This window comes from Chrysemys picta, chromosome 8 (genome assembly GCF_011386835.1).
Source record: "Chrysemys picta bellii isolate R12L10 chromosome 8, ASM1138683v2, whole genome shotgun sequence".
Lineage (NCBI taxonomy): Eukaryota > Metazoa > Chordata > Testudines > Emydidae > Chrysemys > Chrysemys picta.
In genome coordinates this window covers 15,438,069-15,465,480 of record NC_088798.1, presented here as the reverse complement: position 1 = coordinate 15,465,480, position 27,412 = coordinate 15,438,069, and the positions used below count along the sequence as shown (strand labels likewise).

The 27,412-nt window shown below is 46.8% G+C and overlaps 1 protein-coding gene across 1 annotated transcript in view; it reads right to left on the bottom strand.

Moving 5' to 3' along the window:
• Window positions 1-27,412, bottom strand: part of FGGY (FGGY carbohydrate kinase domain containing) — a 197,314-nt gene that overhangs the window by 89,221 nt on the left and 80,681 nt on the right. The window contains 1 exon segment of the mRNA XM_065553922.1: window positions 15,845-15,973. Within this exon segment, the coding sequence (XP_065409994.1) occupies window positions 15,845-15,973 (129 nt within the window).

The window sequence follows — 27,412 nt, the reverse complement described above, 5'->3', positions numbered from 1 at the left end:
ATCGTGCCAAACCAACCTGATCTCCTTCTTTGAGAAAGTAACAGACTTTTTAGATAAGGGAAATGTGGTGGACCTAATATACCTCGATTTCAGTAAAGTGTTTGATACGGTACCGCACGAGGAATTATTGGTTAAATTGGAAAAGATGGGGATTGATATGAAAATCCAGAGATGGATAAGGAACTGGTTAAAGGGGAGACTGCAGCGGGTCATACTGAAAGGTGAACTGTCAGGTTGGAGGGAGGTCACCAGTGGAGTTCCTCAAGGTTCGGTTTTGGGTCCCATTTTATTTAATCTATTTATTACTGACCTCGGAACCAAATGCAGGAGTGGGCTGATAAAGTTTGCGGATGACACAAAGTTGGGAGGTATTGCCAATTCGGAGAAGGATCGGGATATTCTGCAGGGAAACTTGGATGACCTTGTAAATTGGAGTAATAGAAATAGTATGAAATTTAATAGTGAAAAGTGTAAGGTGATGCATTTAGGGATGACTAACAAGAATTTTAGTTATAGGCTGGGGACGCATCGGTTGGAAGTAACGGAGGAGGAGAAAGACCTCGGAGTCCTGGTTGACCGCAGGATGACTATGAGTCGGCAATGTGACGTGGCCGTGAAAAAAGCCAATGCGGTCTTGGGATGCATTAGGCGAGGTATATCTAGTAGGGATAAGGAGGTGCTGCTTCCGTTATACAAGGCACTGGTGAGACCTCATTTGGAGTACTGTGTGCAGTTGTGGTCTCCCATGTTTAAAAGGGATGAACTCAAACTGGAACGGGTACAGAGAAGGGCCACTAGGATGATCAGAGGAATGGAAAACCTGTCGTATGAAAGGAGACTCGAGGAGCTCGGTTTGTTTACCCTAACCAAAAGAAGGCTGGGGGGGGATATGATTGCTCTCTTTAAATATATCATAGGGATAAATACCAGGGAGGGAGAGGAATTATTTCAGCTCAGTAATAATGTGGACACGAGAACGAATGGATATAAACTGGCGGTGGGGAAGTTTAGGCTTGAAATTAGACGAAGGTTTCTAACCATCAGAGGGGTGAAATTTTGGAACAGCCTTCCGAGGGAAACAGTGGGGGCGAAAGACCTCTCTGGCTTTAAGATTAAGCTTGATAAGTTTATGGAGGGAATGGTTTGATGGGATAACGTGATTTTAGTCAATCAATCAACAGCGTGCCATCGCTGGTAAATAGTATCAATGGTCAATGAGGGTCTGGCTGGAGAGTCTTGCCTGCATGCTCGGGGTTCTACTGATCGCCATATTTGGGGTCAGGAAGGAATTTTCCTCCAGGGTAGATTGGCAGAGGCCCTGGAGGTTTTTCGCCTTCCTCCGCAGCATGGGGCGGGGGTCGCTAGCTGGAGGATTCTCTGCGACTTGAAGTCCTTAAATCACAGGATTTGGGGACTTCAACAGCTGAGTCAAGGAAAGGAGGTGGGTCAGCTTTTGTGGCCTGCATCATGCGGGAGGTCAGACTAGATGATCATACTGGTCCCTTCTGATCTTAAAGTCTATGAGTCTATGAGATGCTTAATCTCTCTGTGCCTTTGTTTCCCCAACCAATACTTTGTGTGTTTTTTGTGTAGTTAGAATGCAAGCTCTTTGGAAGACTTTCTCTCTATGGGTCTTCACAGCGCCTGGCATGATAGAGCCCCAATCTCTGTTAGATTTCTAGATGCTATGCTAGTACAAACAAGTAATAACAAACAAATTCTCTTCTATGGTTCAATCTACTGTAGTTCTCTGATTTACAAAAATTCCCAGCATTTCTAACACTAGCGGGACAGCTGGGATCGGATCTACCTTCAGAATTTGTTTACTGAATGACATAGAGCATGCCAAGTTTAACAAGGAAAGAAGTAAAGATTTCTAGTGCTCCCAGCATTTGGTCTGACATCTCCGCATTAACCCCCCCTCCCCACCCCAGGGATGTCTCCATTCTTTAATACCGAAACAGGCTGATTTTGAAAATAGAATCTTGCTGGATTAATAATGAAACACACATTAAAACAAACACATTGTACGTGTGTGAGAGAGACTTTCAAACTTTGAAGTTAACGGTGGTTGGAATCCTGAAACCAGGGTGCTTAATTAAAAAAAACAAAACACCTAAATACATACTGAGGTATTAAGGGCCAGATTTACAAAGATGTTTTACACACTAAAGAGGCAGCTAGGAACCTACAGGAATATACAAAATTGCCTGTACAGATTAGGCACCTCTCTCTCATTGAAAGACAATGGGAGCTAGGCACTCTCTTAGGTACTCATCCCATTACATGCCTATCTGCATCTTTAGGTGCCTACATACTTTTGTAAATAATAATATCGGACTCTTACATAGTGCTTCTCAGTAGTTCCCAAAGGGCTTCACAGTCTTTAATGTATTTATCCTTGCAACTCCCCGGTGAGTTATTAATATCCCCATTTTACAGATGGGGAACAGAGGAAGAGAGGTTAAATGATATGCCCATGATTGCACAGGAAGTTTATGGTGGAGCAGGGAACTGAAAAGACGGTTACTCACCGTTGTAACTGTTGTTCTTCGAGATGTGTTGCTCATATCCATTCCAATTAGGTGTGCGCGCACTGCGTGCACGATCGTCGGAGAATTTTCTACCCTAGCAACACCGGCGGGTCAGCTGTGGAGCCCCCTAGAGTGGCGCCTTCATGGCGCTGGATATATACCCCAGCCGACCCGGCGCCCCCTCAGTTCCTTCTTGCCGGCTACTCCGACAGTGGGGAAGGGGGGCGGGTTTGGAATGGATATGAGCAACACATCTCGAAGAACAACAGTTACAACGGTGAGTAACCGTCTTTTCTTCTTCGAGTGCTTGCTCATATCGATTCCAATTAGGTGATTCCCAAGCCCAACTTAGGTGGTGGGGTCGGAGTGAGACATTGCTGTGTGCAAAACCGCTGATCCGAATGCAGCATCGTCCTTGGACTGCTGCACTAGTGCATAGTGAGCTGTAAATGTGTGGACTGATGACCAAACTGCAGCTCTACAAATGTCCTGGATCGGAACTTGCGCCAGGAAAGCAGTCGAGGAAGCTTGGGCCCTCGTGGAGTGAGCGGTGAGGTGCGGTGTTGAGACACCTGCCAGGTCATAACAAGTCCGGATGCAAGACGTAATCCAGGAGGATAGGCGTTGTGAGGAGACCGGTAAGCCTTTCATTCGGTCGGCCACTGCAACAAAGAGTTGCGTCGTCTTTCTAAAGTGTCTTGTGCGGTCAATATAGAAAGCTAGGGCCCTGCGTACGTCCAGAGAATGCAAACGCTGGTCATGGCGAGTAGCATGTGGTTTAGGATGGAAGACCGGGAGAAATAGATCCTGATTGATGTGAAACGGAGAGACCACCTTAGGAAGAAAGGCAGGGTGTGGACGAAGCTGCACTTTATCCTTATGGAAAACTGTGTAAGGGGGCTCGGATGTAAGCGCCCTGAGTTCAGAAACACGCCTTGCTGAGGTGATGGCTACGAGGAAGGCTGTCTTCCAGGATAGGTACAGAAGTGAACAGGTGGCCAGTGGCTCGAATGGAGGCCCTGTGAGCTTGGAGAGAACCAGGTTGAGATCCCACGTCGGAACGGGTTGACGCTGTTGTGGGTACATCCGGTCCAAGCCCTTGAGGAACCTAACGACCATCGGGTTAGAGAATACCGAGGACGCGAGTTCCCCTGGGTGAAAAGCCGATATGGTGGCCACGTGAACTCTAATTGAAGATATTGCCAAACCCTGCTGTTTTAGGGAGAGGAGATATTCCAATATGAGAGGAATAGGTGCCTGCAACGGGGACATGGCTCGTTGTTCGCACCAACAGGAGAACCGCTTCCACTTGGCCAAGTACGTGGTCCGTGTTGAAGGCTTCCTACTGCTCAGCAGAATCTGTTGGACAGAGTGCGAGCATTGTTGCTCTGCCTGGGTGAACCATGGAGCAACCATGCCGTGAGGTGGAGCGATTGCAGGTCGGGGTGACGCAGTCGGCCGTGGTCCTGAGAGATGAGATCTGGACATAATGGGAGCGGGATCGGTGTCTGAACCGAGAGCTCTAACAGTGTGGTGTACCAGTGTTGTCTCGGCCACGCTGGAGCGACCAGAATTACTTGTGCCTGGTCTCTGCGTAATTTGAGCAGCACCTTGTGGACCAGAGGAAATGGAGGGAAGGCATAAAACAGGTGGTCTTTCCAGGGGAGGAGAAACGCATCCGAGAGAGAGCCCGGAGCTCGTCCTTGTAGGGAGCAGAACACGTGGCACTTTCTGTTGGCTCGAGATGCAAACAGGTCTACCTGGGGAAACCCCCACCTCTGGAAAACGGAATAGATGATGTCCGGACGAATTGACCACTCGTGCATCTGAAAGGACCTGCTGAGTCGGTCCGCTAAAGTGTTCTGGACTCCAGGGAGGAACGATGCCGTGAGATGGATTGAGTGGGCGATGCAGAAGTCCCATAGGCGAATCGCCTCTTGGCATAGAGTCGACGAACGTGCTCCTCCTTGCCTGTTGATGTAAAACATGGCCGTGGTGTTGTCGATGAGAACTAACACACAGCGGCCACGTAGGAGATTGAGAAACGCTTGGCACACCAAGCACACCGCCATCAATTCCCGAACATTGATGTGCAGGGACAGCTGGGGTGCAGTCCACAGGCCCTGGGTATGGTGTTCGTTGAGATGGGCACCCCAACCCAGCGATGATGCGTCTGTGACCAGGTGCAGAGAGGGTTGTGGGGCGTGAAATGGCATCCCCTCGCAAACCACATTGTGATCTAGCCACCAGGTGAGGGAGGTCAGGACCGAGTTCGGGACCGTGACCACCATGTTCAGGCTGTCCCGATGTGGGCGGTATACCGATGACACCCAGGTCTGGAGTGGGCGAAGCCGAAGTCTGGCATGCCTGGTTACGTACGTGCAAGAAGCCATGTGACCCAGCAGGGTAAGGCATGACCTCACCGTGGTAGTTGGGAAGGCCCTGAGCCCTTGAATGAGGCACGTGATGGTATGAAAGCGATTGTCTGGTAGGACAGCTTGTGCGCGTCCGGAGTCCAGGACTGCGCCGATAAATTCTATTCTCTGGGTAGGCTCTAGAGTGGATTTGTCCTTGTTGAGTAGGATGCCCAACTCGTTGAATGTGTGCACTATTATGTGGACGTGAGCTCGAACTTGCTCTTTGGTGCGACCGCGTACCAACCAGTCGTCTAGGTACGGGAACACCTGTATCCCTTGTCGGCGGAGGTATGCTGCCACGACAGCCATACATTTCGTAAACACTCTTGGGGCCGAGGATAGGCCGAAGGGAAGGACTGCAAATTGATAGTGCACCTTGCTTACCACGAATCGCAGGAAGCGTCTGTGAGGCGGGTAAATTGCAATATGAAAGTATGCGTCTTTCATGTTGAGGGCGGTGAACCAGTCTCCAGGATCGAGGGAAGGGATAATGGCCCCCAAAGAGACCATGCGGAACTTCAACTTTACTACGAATTTGTTGAGTCCGCGCAAGTCTAAGATGGGTCGCAGACCCCCTTTGGACTTGGGGATCAGGAAGTATCGGGAATAAAATCCCCTGCCCCTTAACTCTAATGGAACCTCCTCTATGGCCCCCATAGATAGGAGCGTAGAAACCTCCTGTATAAGAAGTTGCTCGTGAGAAGGGTCCCTGAAGAGGGACGGGGAGGGGGGTTGGGAGGGGGGGGGGTGAAGAAAACTGGATAGCGTATCCCCTCTCCACCGTGCGAAGGATCCAACGGTCCGAGGTTATAAGGGACCAAGCACGGTGGAAGTGGGAGAGGCGATCCCGAAAGGAGGGGGCTGGATCCTGGGGGATGACTGGGGCGCCGTCCTCGACCGCACCTTCAAAAGTTCTGCCTGGGGCCTGAGGGTGGCCTTGGTGGCCCCTGGTTCTGACCGGGTTGAGGGCCGGTCCACCTTCTTCTACCACCTCGCCCCCGCCTCCTGGCAGAGTCCTGTCTCTGACGAGGTGGGGGGGGGTAGAAACGCTGAGGCTGGGGCCTAAATGGTCTGCGCTGAGGACCCGCAACATGCATCCCCAGGGAGCGCATGATTGTTCTGGAGTCCTTGAGGCTCTGCAGACGAGAGTCCGTCTTATCGGAGAACAACCCATGTCCCTCAAAGGGCAAATCCTGCAGGGTTTGCTGCAGTTCCGGAGGCAAACCCGAAACTTGGAGCCAGGAGATCCTCCGCATAGCGATACCTGACGCCAGGGTTCTTGCAGCCGAGTCTGCTATATCCAAGGAGGCCTGTAAGGAGGTCCGAGCCACCTTCTTACCTTCCTCGACTAAGGCCCCGAACTCTTCCCTGGAGTCTTGGGGGATCAATTCCTTGAACTTCCCCATAGAGTTCCAGGAATTAAAGCTATAACGGCTCAGGAGCGCCTGCTGGTTAGCCGCTCTGAGTTGTAACCCTCCGGCTGAATAAACCTTACGGCCAAACAAATCGAGTCGCTTAGCTTCCTTCGATTTGGGCACTGCGGCCTGTTGACCATGGCGCTCCCTTGCATTCACTGATGACACCACCAGTGAACATGGCTGGGGATGAGTATACAGGTACTCATAGTCCTTTGAGGGGACAAAGTACTTTCTTTCCACCCCTCTGGCTGTGGGTGGGATAGAGGCAGGAGTTTGCCATATCGTAGTGGCGTTAGCCTGGATCGTGCGGATCAGGGGTAACGCCACTCTGGATGGGGCATCCGCCGAGAGGATGTTTACAATGGGGTCCTGCACCTCCACTATCTCCTCCGCTTGTAGGTCCATATTACGCGCCACCCTACGTAATAGGTCCTGGTGCGCCCGAAGATCTATCGGGGGTGGACCTGTGCACGACGTGCCCGCCACTGCCTCATCTGGGGAGGATGAGGAAGATGCCTCAGGTGGTAAGGGATCCAAGGGTGGGTCCTGGTCCACTGGTTCCTGAAGCATAGCATCACCTGCCCCTGGGTCCAGGACGTCAGGTGGTGTGGGCACGGAAGCCTCCATGCCCCCTGGAGGAGGGCGAGAAATGGTGGACTCTGGGGCCCTTCTCTCAGAGTGCCCCGAGCGAGAGGCTGAAGGTGGTGGAGCCCCTTGAGATTGGTGGTACGCCCACGGGGTCCAGAATGACCAGTGAGAGGGACCGTGAGCAGGGTCCTCTGCTATCTCCTGCCAGTGGCCCATGTCCTGTTCCTCGGCCTGCCCCTGAGGGGGGTATGCCGATCTCGATGCCCCATCGGAGGAGCGAGACACCGATCTCGAAGGCCATGGTGGTGCCGACCGCGCCGAGATAATCTCCGGGGGATACGGTGCCGCACGGTGCCGGTCTGGAGACGTTCTGTCTCTATGCGGTGCCGGTGAGCGGTGCCGAGATCGTGATCGGTGCCGATGACCGCATCGGTGCCGAGAGTCGGACCTGGACCTGGATGGGGATCTCGAGTAGGCCCGGTGCCGAGAGCGGCCCCTCGACATCGAGCGTCGCTCGTAACGGTGCCGAGAACTACGTCTCGATGTCGAACGGTACCGACGATCATAGCGGTGCCGGGACGTAGAACGGTGCCGCAACGATGATCTTAGCCGTGAGTACGACCGGTGCCGAGGTGATATTCGGCGCCGGGACTGCGAGCGGCGTGGGGACCTGCTTCGGGACCTGGATCGGTGCCGTGGTTCCAGCCCTTGAGATGGAGGGCGCATCAAGGCAGGTTTCCCCCTGGATTGCACCGGACGAGGGGCCAACGGTGCCGACGGTGCCGGTGGTTGGGGCAGTGCCGGCTCTGTGAGAGCAATCAAGTCTCTCGCCGTCGCGAAGGTCTCTGGGGTCGACGGGAGGCACGGTGCCAACGCTGGTCGTGGTGGTGATCCTGTCTGCACCGGACTCAACGGCCTCGGAGCCGGAGTCGACGGTGCCGGAGGCACCTGGTTTTGGTGCTCCGTCGGCGGACGCGGCTCTACCCCCGGCACCGGGGGGGGCCGGCGTCTTAGGGACGGCAGTCTCCTGCGCCTTACGGGATTTTTTTATGTCCCGGCGATAACGATCGGCGCCGAGGCACTTGCGGTGGGTGCGGTGCCGAAGGGGTCCGGTGCCGTGGAGGCTTGTCCGACGCCACTCGCGGTGTCGGGATAGTCGGTGCCGCCGGGGCACTGCGCACCGAGGCGCTTGGCGCTGGGGCTTGATGCGCTGATGGAGCGTCCGGGCTAAGTGCCGCCTCCATAAGGAGTTGCCGAAGCCGAAAGTCCCGCTCCTTCTTGGTTCTCGGTCTGAAGGCCTTACAGATCTTACACTTATCTGTTTGATGGGACTCTCCCAGGCACTTCAGACACGAGTCGTGCGGGTCACTTGTGGGCATAGGCTTAGCGCAGGACGCGCACTGCTTAAAGCCGGGAGCCTTGGGCATGAGCCCGGCTACACGCCGGGGGAAAAAAGGGGAGACAACCCCCTTAATCCCCTTTAACTATACAACAACTGTTAATAAAGTAATTTAAACAACTATCTAACTATATACAACTAGAACTATAACTATAACTATCTATAAACGGAATAAGCTAGGGAGAGTGGAGAACAGCTATGCTGCGCTCCACAGTTCCAACGACCGTCAGGGGCGGTAAGAAGGAACTGAGGGGGCGCCGGGTCGGCTGGGGTATATATCCAGCGCCATGAAGGCGCCACTCTAGGGGGCTCCACAGCCGACCCGCCGGTGTTGCTAGGGTAGAAAATTCTCCGACGATCGTGCACGCGGCGCACGCACACCTAATTGGAATCGATATGAGCAAGCACTTGAAGAAGAACCTGCATTTCCCAACTCCTAAGCTAGCGCCTAACCATCCTTCTGGCCCTAAGTCAAAGAAGCTTAATTTTCAGAGGTGATAAACACTTGCAGCTCTGGCTGATGTTCATGAATGCTCTGGCTGATCAGTAACTCTGAAAACCAAGTCTCCATGAACACCTCTGAGACACATCGTGTGTGACCTGCAGATGCAGTGCTTGGCAGGAGAGTCCTCCACAACATGATGCCTTCAACTGATATTAGTTTACAGCATGATGATTAACAGGAAATTGAGTATTGTAGAAGTTTCGACGCTATCATTCTGGGAAAGTGTCAGTCCTGTGTCCCAGCCAGGACAAAAGATCAGTTTTGACTCCCCATCACCCAAGACCAGGGAACCATACCTTATGTTTGTGGGATGTGAAAAGCTCAAAAAAGGAAATTCAGGTAACAGGAAATTTCCCCACCCAACTATCGAACTCCAAGCTGATCATAACGGATTCAAATTAAATGGATTAAAAACTGGCTACCTGATTGGTCTCAAAATGTAACTGAAAACAGAGAATCATCATTGAGTGGGTGTGTTTCTAGAGGAGTCCCGCATGGATCGGTTCTTGGCTCTATGCTACTTTAACATTTCTATCGATGATGTGGAAGAAAACATACAATCATCATTGATACAGTTTGCAGATGACAAAAAAATTGGGGGAGTGGTAAATAATGAAAAGGACAAGTCACTGATCTGGATCGCTTGGCCAGCTGGACACAAGCAAACAAGATCTGTTTTAATACAGCTAAAAGTAAATGTCCACATCTAGGAACAAAGAATATAGGCCATACTTACAAGATGGGGGGACTCTATCCTGGGAAGCAGTGACTCTGAAAGGGATTCAGGAGTCATGGTGGATAATCAGTTGAACATGAGCTCCCAGTGTGATGTTGTGGCCAAAGGGACTAATGAGAGCCTTGGATGCATAAACAGGGGAACTTTAAGTAGGAATAGACAGGTTACTTTACCTCTGTATTTGGCACTGATGTAAGAGCTGCTGGAATACTGTGTCCAGTTCTGGTATTCGCAGTTCAAGAAGGATGTTGTTAAATTGGAGAGGGTTCAGAGAACAGCCACAAGAATAATTAAGATTGGAAAACATGCCTAATAGAGATTAAATTCCTTTTTAGCTTAACAAAGAGGGATCACTTGATCACAGCCTATGAGGGCTTGTCTACGCGGAGCAGCAATGCACACTAGGAGTGTGATTTCTAAAGGGCACCGACATGTTGCATACTAACTGGCCTGTGTGTGAACTAAAAGTTCTCTAATGCGCATTAATGTAATACAGTTTGAAAGAACGTTTTTCCTGGGTTACAAGGATCCAAGATTAAGTAACTAGTACCAAAGCAACCACGTTGGTGAAACTTTCTATGGTTACCCAATTCACAGGTGTGGAGCTAACCATGGGGGAGCTTAGAATAGCTCCTCTTCCACACCCACCATCCCTATTTTCATCCTGGTCCCTGCATCTACCTCCCACTGGGGCTCCACGGACTGCAAGAATTAGTCCACCCCTAGGGCTGCTGTAGCTCAAGGAGGGAAATAGAGAAAAGGATCAGGTGGCTTTGTTTTAGTAAAAACAAGAAAGGAAAACCAGTTTCTATAGGGTAGTGTCAGGAATGAGGCCCTCCAGCTGCACCTGCCCAGGCACCAAGCAGCCAATGAGAGTAGCTGGACCATAGCAGAACCACCTGATTGGATAAGGCAGAGAGGAGGCTTGCTCTTAAGCAGCTGCAGAGGCTTTGTGGCTACTCAATGCATGCAGCTGTGGTTTCTCTGCCTCCATGTGCTTGTCTCACTCCAAGCCCTGCTCCAGCCTTGACCCTGCCCTGTACCCAGCCTTATTCCAGTTTAGATCATGCCCCACACCCTGCATTGTTCTAGTCCTGTTACAACCTTGCCCCTACTTGGAACCAGCCCTGCTCCTGCCTATCCATATTCCAGGTAATCTGGTTCTGACTCTTGGCTCCAATTTCTGGATCTGACTCTGTTTTGATTCTTGGCTCTGACTTTGGTTCTGACCTTCTGCTTTGACCACTAGACCTGACGCCTACTCCAACTACTAGGCATGACTGCCTATGACCAGTCTCCTGACAGGTAGGAGTCACTGAGATGCTCTTCTTTAAGCTCCACCACTCACCCATTTCACAAAGGGGATGGCAATATCTCCAGACAGATGGGCCTCAGTTCAACTCTATGAAAAAGCACCAAATTGTAGCTGTCGGCCAAGAACAATGCTCTTCGGGCTGCATAGATCAGTTTTTCCTCAACAGTTAAGCCACTGGGACATCAAGGAAGCATTGTGCATGCTCATGCCTCCCTTGACATAGTCCACCAGACCCAATTGCTTTACTGGCAGTTGGACACAGGAAGTATGAAAGCTCTGCATCACAGAGGCATTTTTGTAAACGCTGGTAAATCCAAAGTTTGAAGAGCAAAACTGTCCTTTCAGAATGACAAGGTGGAGCAAGACACAGAGATCTTTGTTTTCCCTACATGCTTGAAGCTCCCACTATAAACTCTATGCATGTAGAGAAGCACAAAAACTTGAAATCTTGTGCCATACAGTTCTCAGAGAACAATTTTTGCCCTATTATCAGATGTTGCTGTCTTCCTTTTTCCTACTTCCAAAGGTCACAAATGTATTTCAACAACCAGTTTTTGCTGGAGCTCTAAGGCTAAAAACTATTAGTGATAAAACCAGCTGGAAAGAAAATGGTAATTAAAGCATAGTGGACAAATTCATCCCTCAAGTAGTTCTACTGAAGTCTGCATGAGGTCTGACTCTGACCTATTGTTGGACAGGTAGGTAGTACATAGTAAATGGCATGTGGATGACGTTCATTAAAGGTGAAATGAAAAACTTTCAAAAGCAAAATAAAATACGCCTTCCCCCAAATCAGTACAAAAAAGTATGCGGGCTTCAAAATTTCAAATGCATTTCATTTTAAAAGACGTCTGAAAATAATTTCTACCAATACTTTCACTAAGATACAAGCTCAGAATTAAGCATCCTGCACTTTCCTTGCAAGAGCAGAGTGGAGCTTTGTGAAGCTCGGTGGTCTCATTTCGCAAGGGAGTGTGCCAACTTATGCCCTTTTCTTTCTGATGCGTTTCACATCAAAACCATGCAAAACTGAAGAGATTTAGACACCTCTGATGTGTAAACAGCGATCATTCCAGATTTGCTCAAAAGGTTGATAAGCCTTCTGGCAAATCTGGGCTAGGTTTTTAAGTTTGTTTTCAAATTCAAAGCTAAAGACTGGTGAAAACCAAAAGCCTTCAGACTGAATCTAGATTTCACATACTCTCAAAGTTCAGGAGTGCTCAACTGAAAGTCGGATAAGGAATGACTAACACCACATCAGACTTCTAATAGCTAGATTCCATCTTTTGTGGGTACAAACTGTGGATGCTATTTGCACCAACAGTTATTTGGCAATGTAGGTAACACACACCTTACTTGTCAATAAAGTTTATAGCATATCCACTGAAGGAGGAGATCCTTTGCGCTCATTTACTATCTTAATGGCCTGGGTTGATTTTAATTTCCCTTATCTATCTATGCTATTTATAAGGCACTTGCCACCTCCCAATCTTATTGGTTTTATTTTATTTGGTTCATTTGCTTCCTCCCAACTCCATCTTATTCTCTGCTCTTTTGTAATTCATGGATTTATATGTTTTGTTTGTTTCTCTTGACGCCTCCCCTGTTGCCCTCTTTCATTCCCTCTTGCACCTTGTGTGGAACAACAAAACAAATTATTAGATCTATTTAGATTTACTTTAAGGGGGGTAGGGGGGAGACAAAAGTACCTGATCCCATCAAAAGCAGGTATGAGAGACAGATGTTCCCCACCCCGCCCACTCCCCCCCCACTCCAGCTTACCTCTGCCTCCGGGGGAACGCAGCGCACTGGGGAAAGAGGCGGGGCTGGGGTGGGGATATGGGGAAGGGATCCACTAGGGGCAGGGAGGGGGCGGAATTAGGGCGGGGACTTTGGGGATTGGGTTGGAATGAGGCAGGGCCAGGGGCAGGAAAGGGTGGAGTTGGGGCGCGGGCACCCACCAGTGCCAGAGAAAGTTGGCGCCTATGCTTTTAGCCCATCAAACGTTAAAAAGCTGTGACCCACAATCAGTGGAAGAATAAGCAATTGTAGAAAGTATCACAATACAGTACTAGAGAAAGCTGGTGCTTTTTTGGCTAACCTTATTCCAACTAGAACTGGTCAAAATTTTTCTGACAGAACAGCTGTCTGCTGGAAAAATGTTGATTCAGCGAAATTTAATTTTTTTGCGAGAACATCTTGATTTCATCAAAATTTTCAACAGGAAATTATAGATTTGTTTTGATAAGGTCAAAATGGTTTGTTTCAACATATTATAAACTAAAAATACTATAAAAATTAGCATTGAAACAATATTTCAACCTGATCAAAACATTAATTTTGATGACATTAAAACAAAATATTTCAGAACATTTTTTGTTTTTCCAAAAAAGTCGATTTTAAACTCTTTGTCTTGACTTTTGACAAAACCAGATATTGAAATCTTGGAATTTCCCACAGGATGGAAATTCTAGTTTTCAACCCATTCTAATTCTAACCTTTTGTCTGCTATTTTAAATGACAGGTTTCGGAGGAGTAGCCGTGTTAGTCTCTATCAGTAAAAACAACGAGGAGTACAAGGACTCCTTGTTATTTTAAATTAATTACACCCATAATCCTAATATAACAAGCAGTTTTTGTGCTACGTCCCACATTGGGCTAGTAGAAAGGAAATGTACAAAGGTCTCCATTCCATTATTTAAACACAGGGGAGTTATGGGGCTAAACCATTTTTAAGTCAACCTAAACTCAGGCCTTGGCTACACTTGCAAGTTACAGCGCTGTAAAGCCTCCCCCAGCGCTGTAACTCATTCCCTGTCCACACTGGCAGGGCACTTACAGCGCTGTATCTCCCTGGGTACACTGCTGCAGGTACTCCACATCTCCGAGAGGAATAACAGCTGCAGCGGAGTGGCTACGACTCATGGGTGTGAGTGTAAACGCTTGCAGCGCTGTACTAATCACCTTGTCAAGTGGCCAATCCTCTCCACTGTTGTGACTGGCTGCAGGAATGCGGAAGTGCAGGTTTCAAAGCTTGTACCACAGAGAAAAGCAAACAGTTTGCAGCTTGATTTGAGTGAGTAAATGAATGAGCAGGGGGCTGGGAGTTCGGAACCTGCAAAATAGAGAGCTGACATGCTCCAAAAAACACTCTCTCTCCCCCCACACTCCCTGTCACTCTCTCTCCCACCCCACCCCCCCTCCCCCATTTTGAAAAGCACGTTGCAGCCACATGAATGCTGGGATAGCTGCCCATAATGCACCACTCCCAACACAGCTGCAAATGTTGCAAGTGTGGCCACACCACTGCGCTGGCAGCAGTCAGTGTGGACAGACGGGCAGCGCTTTTCCCTGCTCAGCTGTATGAAGACAGGTTTACCTCACAGCGCTGTACAGCTGCAAGTGTAGCCAAGGCCTCAGCCAATGAAGTACGAGAATGCACATCCAACAGCTCCATGGAGTCTCAAAATAAAAGCCTTCTTTAAATGTACTGGTAAAACCTTGAACCTTTTAACTATTTTAGCACCAAAACAGCTTGTTCTATCATCTTCCTTATTTATGCTTTATACAGGATACCTATAAACAGACCCAGTTTCCTTTGTTTTTTAGACTACTGTTTTTATCCTAAACTCTGTTAATCTCATTAACACCTAATCCTCACAAGTTATCCCCCCCACCCCTCCTTTCATCTGTCTCTTGTGTCCTATTGACACCTAAACTGTCAATTGGCTGGGGCAGACTCTGTCTGCTTTGTTATTTGTCTGTACAGGACGTAGCACAAAGGGGCCTCATCCCTGTACGGTAGTCAGAGGTGGTACAGTATGAACCGTACTCACAATAATTCTAGTCTCAATTTCTCAGCATTTACAGATGACGGAGATAGCCCTTTGTTTGCTAGAAGCTGGGAATGGGCCACAGGGGATGGATCACTTGATGATGACCTGTTCTGTTCATTCCGTCTGGGGCACCTGGCATTGGCCATCCTCGGAAGACAGGATATTGGGCTAGATGGACCTTTGGTCTGACTCTGTATGGTCTCTTCCCCATTCCTTCCCATTCACCCGTAGTGGAATGTGGTGGATGTAACAGCTCTGTGAAGCCTGCTCCTGCTACCCCCTCACTACCTGTGAGCAATGGTACAGGTAGCAGAAGCAAGCTAGTCAGAGAGGGCCATTTTGCTGCAGGGAACAATCTGGATCCATATGACATTGAACAAATGATTTAAGACTCTTTACCTCAGGTCTATGAAATGGACATTATAATACTATACAGCTGAGTGAATACTATCTAGTAATACTATCATAGAGCTGAGTGAAATATTTGCAGTTAAATGTTTTTCCTCTGAAATTTTACAACTTTTGAGCTTAAAAATTTTTGTTAAATTAGGGAAATATGAGTGAAATGTTTTGAAAAATTTCAATGAAGTTTCATAGATTTTAAGGCCAGAAGGAACCTTATGGCCATCTAGTCTGAACTCTACATAACACAGGCCAGAGAACTTCCCTGAGGGATTCCTGCATCAGGCCCACGATTTTTGGTTGAGCGCTTTATTTTGTACTTGGGGTGGGGTTTTCCTAATGTGTTGAGAAATGGGAAGCTCATTGGGAGCGCCAGACTGTCAGCCCCTGGGAACTAGGTCCTTTGTGTCTCAAATTGAGAACCTGAAAATGGAGGCAACAAACATTGGTGGACACTTTTGAAAATTTCAAATTGATTTTAGTGATGTTTACACGCAGCTTTTTTTTGTAAATAATTTATAAAGATTTTTTTTAAGTGTGCTACTTGATAAGAATTGGTCTTTCATCAGATGGGCAACGTGCTGCTTAGTTACCAGTGTTTGCAGAAAATGGGGCTCTGGGAAAAGGGTATTTCACATAAAATTTAATTTCAATAATATCCCTGTTTCCGAGAACAGTAAATATGTAAGAATACCTAGTCCTCCAGCATGTGCATCAATGAGAGATGCTGCTACTGCAGTCCCTTCAGCAAGACCGAGGTCTTTTGCAGCCTCTGGCGTTAGGCCATTTCCAACAGAAGCTCCAGGAGACAGGACTTGGTTTCCTGAGCAGACACAAGTAAAAGCAAACGCCCATCAGTTTGATAAACAGAAAAGCAAACATGCATTTTCCTGAAAAAGTGCTTTTCCCCACTGCTGTTTAATGTATTATCCATCAAAAAAGTGCATTAAAAACTCCATTTACTTACCAAATACCAATTGCACTGTATGTATATTAAACACAACTGTGCTGTATCATGCTGCTCATAAGAGTTTAAAAACTGATAACTATTCAATGCCCAGTATAGCGATGTAGAACAGCTTTTACTATAACCTATAAAATTTCCATGTAACATGGTGTGATCTTTTTACTAGGTATGTAAACAGACAACCAGGCTCGTACTTTACATTGTAGCCACTGACTTCATATCTGCAGAAATAAAGGTATTTTAGAAATTAGATACCTTGGGGCAGATTCACTTGTGCTGATGCAAATAAGTGAAAACTGTACATCCTGCATCAGCTTGGCCCAGAGGCGTTTCCATCTCCACTCTCCTTCAGGGGTTCCACTAGGCAAGTGGTGCCTTTAATGTCCATTAGCGCCTCTGTGGTAGCCAGCAGAGGCTGTTCAGGAGAACCATTAAATCAGTGAAATCCTGCCACTCTACTTTCATTTCCTCCCTGGCTAGGACCACCCACTTCTGAGTCTGTGTTGGCTAGTTGCAGCAGAGGGTACATTGAACCACCAAAAACTACCCTCCCCAATCTGTCTGGAATTCTGCAAAAGGGCCTTTCTGCCACATTCTGTGCCACCACACTGGAGGGAATCTGAGCTTTTAACTGTTTTTTTCCCAAAAGGAAAGATTATTTTAACAACTAATCAACTATGACAGGGATCGGCAACCTTTGGCACGCGGCTCACCAGGGTAAGCACCCTGGCAGGCCGGGCCGGTTTGTTTACCGGCAGGCCAGGCCGTTTTGTTTACCTGCTGCGTCCGCAGGTTCGGCCGATCGCGGCTCCCACTGGGCGCAGTTTGCCGTCCCACGCCAATGGGGGCTGCGGAAAGCAGCGCGGGCCGAGGGATGCGCTGGCCACCACTTCCCAACGCCCCCATTGGCCTGGAATGGTGAACCGCGGCCATTGGGAGCCGTGATTGGCCGAACCTGCGGACGCAGCAGGTAAACAAACTGGCCCGGCCTGCCAGAGTGCTTACCCTGGGGAGCTGCGTGCCAAAGGTTGCCAATTCCTGAACTATGATAAAGATAGGGATAGGCCCAAGCTATGAAGATGGGATCCAGGTCCGGACACTTCGGAGTTCAGGTGTTTCAGGATCGGGGGTTTGATTCAGGCCCATCTCCGTATAAAAGGTCTTTCCCTGGGGTGGTGCTGGAGTATAGCTAGATACAAAGCAGTAAGACAGGACTGACAGCTCCTGGAATCCACACCTCTTTATTCATCCACAGGTTAGATGGATGAGGCACACAAAGTCACAGTGGGAGCTTCCACACACTTCCTTGCCAATGCCTTGGCTCTACCTCAGAAACTCCAAATTCATTCAACAGGGCTTATCTTTAAAACTTGCTTAGTTCAACAAATCTTCTGAGCACAATTGGCACAATTTCTGTTTAAAATAAAAGATAGTTCTATTTTCTCAGTGGGTTTTCATGAGAGTAATGCATTCCTCAAGACTAAACATGCCTGTTTTTTTTAAATTTTTCCTCAGAAGTCAGGTTTTCTAACCATTTTACCATTCTTGTTGCACTTCTCCGGACTCTCTCAAATTTGTCCACATCTTTCCTAAAGTGCGGTGTCCAGAACTGGGCACAGTAATCTAGCTGTGGCCTCACCATTGCCAAGTAGAGTGGGACAATTATCTCCTGCGTCATACATACAAGAGCCTGTTAATACACTCCAGTGCAATTAGTGTTTTTCACAATTGCATCACATTGTTGACTCATATTCACTTTGTGGAGGGCCTTCAAATCTTAGTATGTTGCAGTCATGAAAGACATCTGGCCTTGCTGCTACCTTTCATTCTTTTTTTTTTTTTTGGACATGGTATCCAATTGCCTTATCAGAAATCACCTACAAATCAAATGTGTAATGTATTTTGAGATTAAACAGGCTTACCCTGCCCCCAAACACATAGCTTCTGGGTGTTAAATCATCAGCCAGGCTGTGAAACACTCAGCGACATAGGTCCCCATGCTCTCCCCTTCAAAGTTTCATGCTTGAGTTAGTCTGCAGATCATACTGAGAATTTAAAATCCACACGTATGGATTACTCAAAGCTTTCCAACTAGCTCATTCAACTCATGATACTAGTAACCAAAAGTGACCATTTCCGCCTCTTGGTGGCTTATGTGAAATGAATTGCTGGTCTCCTCCAATTCCTAGAGGACAAGTGCCGATGTTTTATTGCTTATAGGCTCAGAAAAATCATGCTCGACTTTCCAAGTATATCACATGTTCACTTCTTTTAATAAGGTTAGAAGCAAGAGGTTTCTATTTCAGAACAGTGAAAAAAGTGAAGACATAGGAGAGCAAGACTAGAGCGATCTTGCAGCTAGGAGGAGGTTCAAGGAAGTTCATGCAGCTACAACCAGAGCTTTTGCTTCAGAATCAGCTGCACCTCCTTAATGTGCACAGCTAGCTCATTTTGTACATCCAGTGTCGGATGAAATTATTCTGATGGAAAATCTTTCACCACTCACTCCCACAGCAGATTTGTTTGTTCAGTCTGAATGGTCAAGTATTGTAACATGTAATTATTAAGTGGTTAGTAGCCCTGATCTTTAGAATGGACTCTATTAGACAATACCTTTTCTTACCAGTTATTCAATTACTGTATCTATGACTAATGAGCTTTTAGGGAACAATTTTAGAGATACAGATAATCCTCTTTCCTGATTTAAGCAGTAGAAAATGACCATATGGATTTCTTTGAAACAGAAAGCTCATTAGAATAGTCGACATTATGGTTTTCCCCTTTGGAGTGGAGTGTGTGGAGGTGGGTTTGTTGTGAATTTCAGATACAGTCATTTTGTGTTTTAGAAAAAGGCACTAAACACACAGCACGCCCAGGTGGTTTTAGAAGAAGTCAGAGTGAGCAAGAATAATTCTTCCCTAACTGAAGCCACTTCCTGACAGCATGAGAGATCTGCTCATATCATTCCCGCATTGCCAGTTCTACTGGAGCCTGATTTTAGGCATAGCCCTTGGCATGACCTAGGGAGAACAAGTGACAGACCAACTTGAGAGGCAATCCCACTCTACAACGCTGAGCAAATGGATCCATCGGTGCAGCTCCCGCTGCCTCCCACTCCTGGGGGGAAAGGCAATAAGAAGCCATTCAGAAACACATGCCAAACCCCCGTTGGGGAAGAGAAAGAACGGAGTGCTCTGGGGCTACAGGAATAAGATGAATGGAGACCCCTTTCCTCCTACCAACTACGAGACAGATAAGTGAGGCAACAATTTTCTTCCTCTCCATCAGCCAGGAGAGGAGAGTCTCCTTTTCCTCATCCAGCAGTTAAGAGAAGAGAGAAATCCTCTTTCCCACCCAGCAGCAAGAAGGCAGAGGCAAGGATGAAATGAAAGAGACTGGAGAGAAAATGAGAGAGGGGAGCCGCTTCCTCCAGAACAGCAAGGATAATGGGCCGAGAAAGAAAGCATCCCCCTGGTCACCGGGGTGACAGGCCGTGGGTGTGGTAATGAGGGAATGCTGTATTTTCCCCTCCACCTCAACCCCTAGGCCTTAGAGATCAGTGAAGCATCGTGAGCCAAACCCACAGAGCCCTGTCTGCATAGCGAGTCTGCGTGCAAGGGAAACAGGCTCCAGGTGTCCAGGACTTTATCCCTCAGAGTGGAATTTGCTCTCCCACCCACACACCTGTAAGTGGGTGTGGAATGGGCAGAGCCTTGATTCTACCCACCAATGTGCAGGGAAGTAGGAAGGAATGGTGACCCATATGCTTACAATAACTGAGAAGTTAGAAAAGTCAGCTCAGCATCAAAGTACATAGAATTTGGAATGGCAAGGATCCATAATGGTGAAGTAAAACACACAAGGAACAGGAACACAATGGTCACAGTTAAGTAAACATTTACCAACAGATACCACCCAGTTACCATGCTTATCTCCCATTCTAAGCAAAAGGCGTAAGGAGGTATCTCAAACACTAACAGGATGGGTTAACTGCTGAAAATACTGGTTTTTAAAAGGTGGCAACTGTGCGTAAAGCACAGGCGATAGGTGTGGGCTTGCCATTGAAATAAAGACACTAGCCACAGGGAGGAATGATGTTGACTCCTACAAGAGCAATACAGCAAGGTACACAATGGCTTAGGAAGCAAAGAAGTATCACAGCAAGAGTAAAAGTGCTAAACAACCACATACTTCTAATCCAACAATAGGTAACACCTTTCAGTGAGGGAAGGAAGCAAATTGTCAGAGTGGAGGAGAGGGAGATGAGAACTCTGCAAACAGAGGCAGGCAGTGAGAGTACTGTGTCCTCTTTCAGTCTTTTCAAAGAGACTGTATACAGTCTTTGGTTTAAAGTAACCACTTGTGCAAATCATCTGCCTCTTGTAGAACTAAGCCTAACACAACAGACCCATAATTATTTGAAGGCAAAGAACTTTCTCTTTCGCATTCATACAACTGTTCTACTAAGACACACAGAGCCCTTCTCAATGCAGTGCCTTGAGTCACATTTTTATTTTGAACAATATAGCTCATTTTTAGTAGGGCTTTTTCCCCTCCTGTAGAGCAGCAAGTTTACAAAAGGAAAAAGCCGTTTGAAGCCTTTCCTCCTCTTTTATCCTTCCTTGAAGACTAACTCTGGAATTTGCTACGATCTAGTTTTGTTTAAAGAATTTATGTGGTACCAATGACCCACCACCTTTCGAGGCAGTTGCCACAGCAACCACTTATTTACCAGACGCAATACACGAAGCAGACAACAATATGTCTTCAGTCCACTTTAGTAAGCAAAATGTACAGTGCGGAATCTTACTCATATTTAACAGAAACAGACTTTTTAGTGCTTACCAGTCTTTTTACAAATAACAAAAGGAAAGCACAGCAGGGGACCTCAGCTGACTCAGCTCTTACACATTCACTCAGTTAAGAGCAGCTTTTAACCTGTCACACAGAACTTAGTTGCATTTTGTGTTTAATTGTATTTGGCTGCATAACTGTGAAAAAAATACAAGTGTAAAAAACCAAAAGGAAAAGTTTCCTTTCTCTATTAACTTTACACCTGAAAACTTAAAAGAGCTAAATTTCATCGTAGTCTGGAGTAATGGAGAATGCCAGAGAATACCACCTAATTTTCATGCTTATTTAGAAGTGAAGGGTCCTTTAGTTAGCCTATGCTGACATTTAAAACTAATGTCTTTTACCATAATGTTAATAATGAGTGGACATCTATCGAGAGCTGGTTAGGAATTTTCCCTTCCAATTTTTTTAAATGGAAAATGCAGTTTCTGCAAAATCCAAGTTTTCTTTGGGAAGATTCTAATTTTTTAAAACTTTTCAACTGTCCAGCAGGAAAACTAAAATGAAATAATATGTTTCAGATGGGAGTGATTCAAATTAATTTATCAAATCAGATCAAAACGTTTTGTTTTGGGCCAATTCAACATGAATCTGGTCTGCCTGAGCTGCCCCTACAACCTTATGGAAGTTGTAGTTTGGGGTGTCTCATGCTTCCATTCTCCACTATGGGCCAGGTCTCTGGCTGGATTACATCTCAGCTCAGCTCCTACAGTAATGGGGGCCATATAACTGCCAAAGGCAGACACACATAGGGGTGGTGAGGTAGTCGTGGATGTTGGCAAAGTCAGATGACCTATAGGGACACCAGACATTGATCCATTAAACTGAAAAATAAAGTAAGTCTATAGTTTGTGAGTGCATACCTTAGGAGTGATGGCTAAGATTAAAAGACAGCTAATTTACATGTATGGTGCCTACATTCCTGGCAAAAGAAGAACAGAAAAAACGAAAGTACTGCCTGTCATTTATTTAATAGGCATGCACAGGATCTATCCAAACCCTGAGGGAAACAACGGAGCTTTGGTTAACCGGATTTGGGTTAAATAGTGCAGCATAACCATCTCTTTAAGGATGGAGCATTACTTAGACATAGGTGAGTTAGCCATGTGTAGATGGTTTAGTAAATAAGTGTAGCCCATTCAGACATGAATTCAGCTTCCTGTCCCCATCCTTTCACCTGCAAATAACGAAGATACATTTTCACAGCATTTTAACACAGTTTCCTGGCATCTTATAGTACATCATCATCATCAATGTTCTCTCTAAACATTATGGGTCAACAAATGGCATCAATATATTTGACTAGTGTTATATTTGTTGAAATCATAGGTTATGTGACTTGGCTGGATATTGGGTAATGCAAGTCTCTATTTAGGGGTGCATGTATAATTTATCACATATTAATTATGGATTATTACTAAACCGATAGCTTTTTGTTACTGCTTCTTTATTAATAATGCAGGTGAGAGCAGCTCTCCTTTGAAGTATTATTTAATTACCCTTTTTTTTCAAATCCAAAAGAAATGAAACTTAATCAGCTATTGAAAGAAGCTTTTGAATTCTTCACCTAAGCTTCTGATGTCTGCACAACCTCATTTCCCACGAAAAGACTTCCAATTATTTTCTGGCGCTCACAAAACAGACGTCCCTATGTTGAAAGCGTAGGCTCAAGCAAAGCAAGAAGGTGAAGATGATGAGGAAGCATTACCAGAAAGGGGAAGCATCAGACAAGAGGAGGAAGAGGACAGATGGTCAGTAGAAAGCCTCTGATCTGGAACTTTTGGAAGCCAGTCTTTTTATTACCACTGTATGAAAAAACAAAAACAAAACAAAAAATAGGACAATGTTTTAGAGACAGATATTTAAACACTATCAATACACCAAAATGAACAGAGGAAAGATGGGAGTGAGGGGCGAGGGAGGGAATTCATTTTAGCTTGTTACTCCCTTCTTCTATTACAATAGTGTGCAGACATGTAAGCTATTACATCACAATCCTATTTAACTGAAACACATGGTTAACCAAGGGTCAGTTTTCAAAGGCAGCTGTTCAGCATCTAGGATCTTCATCATGCCCCAAGCAAGGCTTAAGTACCTAAATACCTTTGATTTCAAGAAGTGACGAGTCTACTTCCCCACTCAGGTGAAGGTCTCAGATAGCTGACAATAACTTGAAATGAATACTCATGTAATGTTGTCCTCTTGTGAGCATGGTCCTTGAATGCTATGTGTGGCTTTTACATATGATGGTGATAGCTGCTTTAGAAATGCCCAGAAAGATAATTTTGCCAGAAGCTGGGAATGGGCGACAGGGGATGTATCACTTGATGATTACCTGTTCTGTTCATTCCATCTGGGGCACCTGGCACTGGCCACTGTCAGAAGACAGGATACTGGGCTAGAGGGACCTTTGGTCTGACCCAATATGGTCGTTCTTATGTTCTAATTTATTTATTTCACAGCACCCAGAAATGTGCTAGATACCTCACATTACGACAACTGTTCCTGTCTCAAAGGGCTTACAATAAATTAAGGTCCCAAGGGAACAACTGATAGCGGATAAGCTGACTGTTGCATCCACATGGAGTCCCATTGAATTCTAAGGGCTCTGCGTAGGAGCAGCAATTGCAGGACTGGGTCTCATTTCTGACATGACAATGAAAGGGGAACAAAACCACACAAAGGGGTTGAGGCAGGAAGGAGTAAGGTTGCAGCAAGAGATAAATGCCTCCACTCAGTTATCTTTTTTCCTCAAAGAGGCGTATTTCTCCAGAAACACTTTCCCCGCTATTCTCTCACACTCTATTCCTTCCTTATATCGTTTAGAGTTCAAATGCTACTGTGGCAATTGCCGTAGGCAAGGTTTTGCTAAGAGTGTTGATTTAAACTTTCACTGTCTACTAAATATGAAAATGAGAAGTATAAAAAGCTCCCGGATTTCATTTTTAACAGGAAGAGAAAGTTTAAGTTGGCATAATATGAACTAAACCACCACTTACTGTTACAGCATGAAGAAAGAAAGAATGTAATCATGCCTGTCAGATATAGAAGGAACAAATACCCCCCCCTAAAAATAAAAAATGAAGACTACATCTACAGCCAAACATCAGTTCCAAGAGAGTAGTTTAAATCCAGCCTGCTTTCTTATGAATTAAGTTGTTTGCCTGGTCTCCAGGGGGAAGTCTATTCAGCCTAGTTCCTGTGCACGACACCAAACGATTAAGCAGAGCCTCCCTACTTTCGGCTGATGCAGGTTCATGAGAGCATGACAGTAAGTTAAATCTTCCCTCTCCACTTCCAGTGTCTTTACCAGCATGACAGAGCCTACCAGGAGATATCAGCCCTAACAATCTCCTCTGACGAATTCTCTCTCAAACTTGCTCCTGCTGACTCACAGATTATAAAGCAGTGCCTGAGGCTTTCAGGGACGAGTCACCATAGAGTACCTCTTCGTATGGTGCCAACTTCATCCCCTTTCTAGTTGCTACAGCTCTTGGATGGACTGAAATTACAGGAAACTTTGGCATTTTTGGAGCACTACTCACTCGTAAATTCTGTGGATTTTGACAGTATCGAACACTTGAGTATCCTGTGATTCAAGCCTTTAAAATTTTTTTTGAAATTGCAGCTTATTGTAACTTATTGTGTGTGTGTGTGTGTGTGTGTGGTGGGGGGGAACGACATGTAAATAGGATCATCTGTTTTGAGAAAACTTTGTTTTTTACTCACTATTCTTGATCATGGGCAAAGCTCAGTGTTTTAAGGCTCTTGTTCTTGTTTGGTTCTCTGAGCAGATAGCAGAAGCCAGTGGACTGGGATCAGAGAAGCCTGGAATGAAGGACTTCACCTTCAAGGAGGCCCCTCAATGTGTTCTGTGGTGTGTGGCCTCCATAGCCTTAGAAAGGATGGGAAAGGGGCAGGGCCTGTGGAATGGCAACTCTCTGGAGCACCAGTTATTACTAGTTCAATTCACCCAACCCAGAATGGAAACTCCATCTCCAGAGGAAAAGAAGGTCAGGTTACCTGCCAGCACAGGAGCCTGGGAGAGCTCAACTCCTGAACAACAGCTCCTATGGAATGGGAGGCTCAGGGTGGTGATGTGGTCAGGAAGCAGTATGAAGACAAAGAGGCTCTGCACAGTGGCTCTGTCCTCTACTGAATCCTGGGTGGGGGAGAGGGGGGGGATCTCTAGGGGCTAAACTCCTTCCCTTTTAGAGGATAGGAGGCATAAGAACTTCTCCTCCCCCAGATATAAGAATGAAAAGGAAAATCCATGAATACGAACTGATAGTGTCCTTGCCCTTGTGTGAAAAAAACAAGGGCAGCATATGGCTCTCCATCTTTATTCAGTACCGGTCTCTTCCCTATTTATGGTTCTTTTGTTATGGTACCATTGCTGGTAGTGTGTCAACTGTGTATTCCTTCCTATGTGTCCACAAGCAAACTGAAAATCCAAAGGGTGCCTTTTCAAACAAAGGCATGTAAGCTGCACCCAAGAAAATACAGGTAGTAGCGAACAAATACAGACAAAGGGTTACATGTCTGGTCATGCAATTATCCATTTGGCACACGTAAATGTATATTGCTTCCCCTTTTTCTGACTCCAGTATCCCATTCTAACATAAGTGTCATCCCTCTGTCAAGTGGCAGCTGATGGCTGGGTTGGCTTCCCAGTGGAGGAAAGATCAGTGATGCAGAGTCTGGCTATACTCCGTGTAACTTGCTTTATTTACACCTATGCACCAGTCCTGAAATGAGGCGCTCAAACAGCAAGCAGGGCAACACCTTCTTTCAGGAACCTCAGCCCAACACCAGTGCTGAGTTTCCAGGAGCAACTCTGCCTCAAGAATTAACTCTAATCAGAGACCACGGAAGAGAACGAGTTCTCCTAACACTGCCTCTGCCTAACCCAAAGAACAACAGCAGCAGCATTTCTTTCCAAGAGACAAATTTGGTTGCAAGAATTTAGAAGACTATGTGTAACAGCCCCACCTGGAGATGCGTGCAATAACAATACTTCTGCATAGGGAAGCAGGTGCTTGCAAAAGCAACGATGTGTTTATCCACCTAACATTTTCATGTTCAAATAACCAGTAGAGATTCTCCATTACTCACTTGAATGCATGGGGTCCCGGGGGGGCCGTCAGGAAGGAGGGGGGGGGGTTGGACGGGGCGGCAGGGGGCAGTCAGGGGCAGGGGTTCCGGGGGCAGTCAGGGGACAGGGAGAAGGGGTGGTGGGATGGGGCAGGAGTCCCTAGGGGGCCGTCCGGAATGAGAGGAGGGGTTGGATGGGGTGGCGGTGGTCCTGGGGCAGTCAGGGACAGGGAGCGGGGGTATGTGGATGGGGCAGGGGTCCCAGAGGGGCCATCAGGGAACGGGGGGGCTGGATGGGGCAGGAGTCCCGGGGGGGGGCAGATACGAGGTGAAGCCAGGCCACAACCTCCTCCCCTAACCGCCCCCCGTACAATTTACGAAACCTGATGCGGCCCTCAGCCAAAAAGTTTGCCCGCCCCTGCACTACAGGGGTGTGATTTGTAAAATACTCTAATGCACTGTGCTATAACTGCCCCATGTAGACCCTGCTTGTGTGAGCTAAAAAGATACATAATGCAAACTGGGTACCTTTTAGAGCGCACCAGGATGGGACAGTTAGCATGTTAGCAAGCTTTACAAATCACACCCTTCTGGTGCCCTTTGACACATGGTTTAGACAAGCCCTTAGGCACCTATGTTTGAAAATTTAGCTCCAAGTTTTTTCAACTTGTACATAGTGAGAAAACAGCTTCAGTCACTGATGGTGCGAGCTCCCTTGCGTATGCCCAAGGCTGTATTTATTCTCAGTCTAAGAGCAAGTGCTGCAAATGAAATAACTTTGGGTGGCGTGACTTTCAGAAAAACAACTACCCTGCTTTGCTCTTCTGTGGATCCTTCTATTCAAGGATCCCAAAGGCGGAGTGCCAAAGCAGCAGTGTCCAAGGCTACGCATCAAAGCACTGAGGTTAAAAAACTCCAAAGCTCTGGAGTTGAGTGCCACAGTGCCAAGGAAGGGCTGCAGTGTGCCAGGCTTTGCACTGAAACACAGAGCCATAGTTTCAAATTGACACGCCCAAGCACCACAGCACTTAAAAAAACAGGAGGCAGGGAGCACGGGGGGGGGGGGGGGGCGGGAAGAGTCTTTGCATCAACTCAAAAACCATCTGAGAATCAGGTGGACAAGGTCAAAAATGACAGAAAGTGACTGTGGAGACAGGCTGATGCAGTGCTGAAATCGTGGAAGACTGGGAGTTCCTCTGTTGACCACAGTCATGAAGGAATTGGGTGGAGCATTTGGAGGATGGCATTTATATACAGGAAAGCATAATGGCCAGTAGGGATCCTGGCTCATGCTATACCCTGCAGGGTCAAAAATCTACGAGATGAATGACTTCTGCCAATCTCAGT